The following is a 1,654-nucleotide window of genomic DNA, read 5'->3' on the forward strand; positions in this document are numbered from 1 at the left end:
GGAGGCCAAGCTGCACCTGCGCCGGGCCAACCCGTCGCTGTTCCCCAGCCTGCAGGCCCGGGGCATCCGCCGCGTGCAGATCCTGAGCCTCCGCCGCAGCCTTAGCTACGTGATCCAGGGCATGGCCAATATCGAGAGCCTCAACCTCAGCGGCTGCTACAACCTCACCGACAACGGGCTAGGCCACGCGTTTGTGCAAGAGATCGGCTCCTTGCGCGCCCTCAACCTGAGCCTCTGCAAGCAGATCACCGACAGCAGCCTGGGCCGTATCGCTCAGTACCTCAAGGGTCTGGAGGTGCTGGAGCTGGGGGGCTGCAGCAACATCACCAACACCGGCCTCCTGCTTATCGCCTGGGGACTGCAGCGCCTCAAGAGCCTTAACCTCCGCAGCTGCCGCCACCTTTCGGACGTGGGCATCGGGCACCTGGCCGGCATGACGCGCAGCGCGGCCGAGGGCTGCCTGGGCCTGGAGCAGCTCACGCTACAGGACTGCCAGAAGCTCACAGATCTTTCCCTAAAGCACATCTCCCGGGGGCTGACGGGCCTGCGGCTCCTCAACCTCAGCTTCTGCGGGGGCATCTCGGACGCAGGCCTCCTGCACCTGTCGCACATGGGCAGCCTGCGCAGCCTTAACCTGCGCTCCTGCGACAACATCAGTGACACCGGCATCATGCATCTGGCCATGGGCAGCCTGCGCCTCTCGGGGCTGGATGTGTCCTTCTGTGACAAGGTGGGGGACCAGAGTCTGGCTTATATCGCCCAGGGGCTGGACGGCCTCAAGTCCCTCTCTCTTTGCTCCTGCCACATAAGTGATGATGGCATCAACCGCATGGTGCGGCAGATGCACGGGCTGCGCACACTCAACATTGGACAGTGTGTGCGCATCACAGACAAGGGCCTGGAGCTGATCGCTGAGCACCTAAGCCAGCTCACTGGCATAGACCTGTACGGCTGTACCCGCATCACCAAGCGCGGCCTGGAGCGCATCACACAGCTGCCCTGCCTCAAGGTACTCAACTTGGGACTCTGGCAGATGACGGACAGTGAGAAGGTCAGGTGAGGACGGCAGCACCTTGTCCCGCCTGTTCATCCCCTCTTCACCACCACCGTCCCCCATACACTCATACATAGATCATGCAGTCGCTGAGATGGGGCAGTGACAGGAAGCCCAGGCTCCTTTTCTCCTCCTCCAGCGCCCCTCCCCACTACCAGCCCCTTTCCCACTGCCTCTGGTGTTCCCCTCTGCCACTTCTGTCCAGCCCCCTCTCCCTCACCCTGCCTATGGAAAGAAAGATGGACTCTGCTGCTCAACCACCCATTCCTCTGCAGGGGGATGAGGACTGCTTCAGCCAGTGTCCCCGCTGCCTTGCATTTGGATATGGGTGGGGAGGGGACTAGTCCTTTCAACCCGAGGAGCTGAGGAAAAGGTCTGCCTTCACGATTTCATTTGGATACTGTGATCAGGTTTTTCAAAATGTATAAAAAACAACCAACTACAACCGCCTTTTCACCCTTCTTCCACTGTAACTGATCCCAGCCTCTTTCATCACTTCTTTTACAGTACTCTGCTATTCATGCTCATTTCATTTTTATCTACTTTTTTTTTTTCAAGAAATTGGAAGACATGGTCCTTTTTTTTCTGCTGAATATATTC

At 58.6% G+C, this 1,654-nt stretch overlaps 2 protein-coding genes across 3 annotated transcripts in view; one reads left to right on the forward strand and one right to left on the reverse strand.

Annotated features, from left to right (window-relative positions):
- The window catches only part of Fbxl14 (F-box and leucine rich repeat protein 14), a 10,183-nt gene extending 8,554 nt beyond the window's left edge, over positions 1–1,629 (forward strand). The window contains exon 2 of the mRNA XM_010630669.2: positions 5–1,629. Within this exon, the coding sequence (XP_010628971.1) occupies positions 5–1,060 (1,056 nt within the window). The 3' untranslated portion in view covers positions 1,061–1,629. The remainder of the gene's footprint in view (positions 1–4) is intronic.
- The window catches only part of Wnt5b (Wnt family member 5B), a 103,610-nt gene that overhangs the window by 48,114 nt on the left and 53,842 nt on the right, over positions 1–1,654 (reverse strand). The gene's annotated exons all lie outside the window — the stretch shown is intronic.

The sequence above is a fragment of the Fukomys damarensis genome, unplaced genomic scaffold (genome assembly GCF_012274545.1).
Source record: "Fukomys damarensis isolate Sample0158 unplaced genomic scaffold, DMR_v1.0_HiC HiC_scaffold_5, whole genome shotgun sequence".
In the NCBI taxonomy this organism is placed as follows: Eukaryota; Metazoa; Chordata; class Mammalia; order Rodentia; family Bathyergidae; genus Fukomys; species Fukomys damarensis.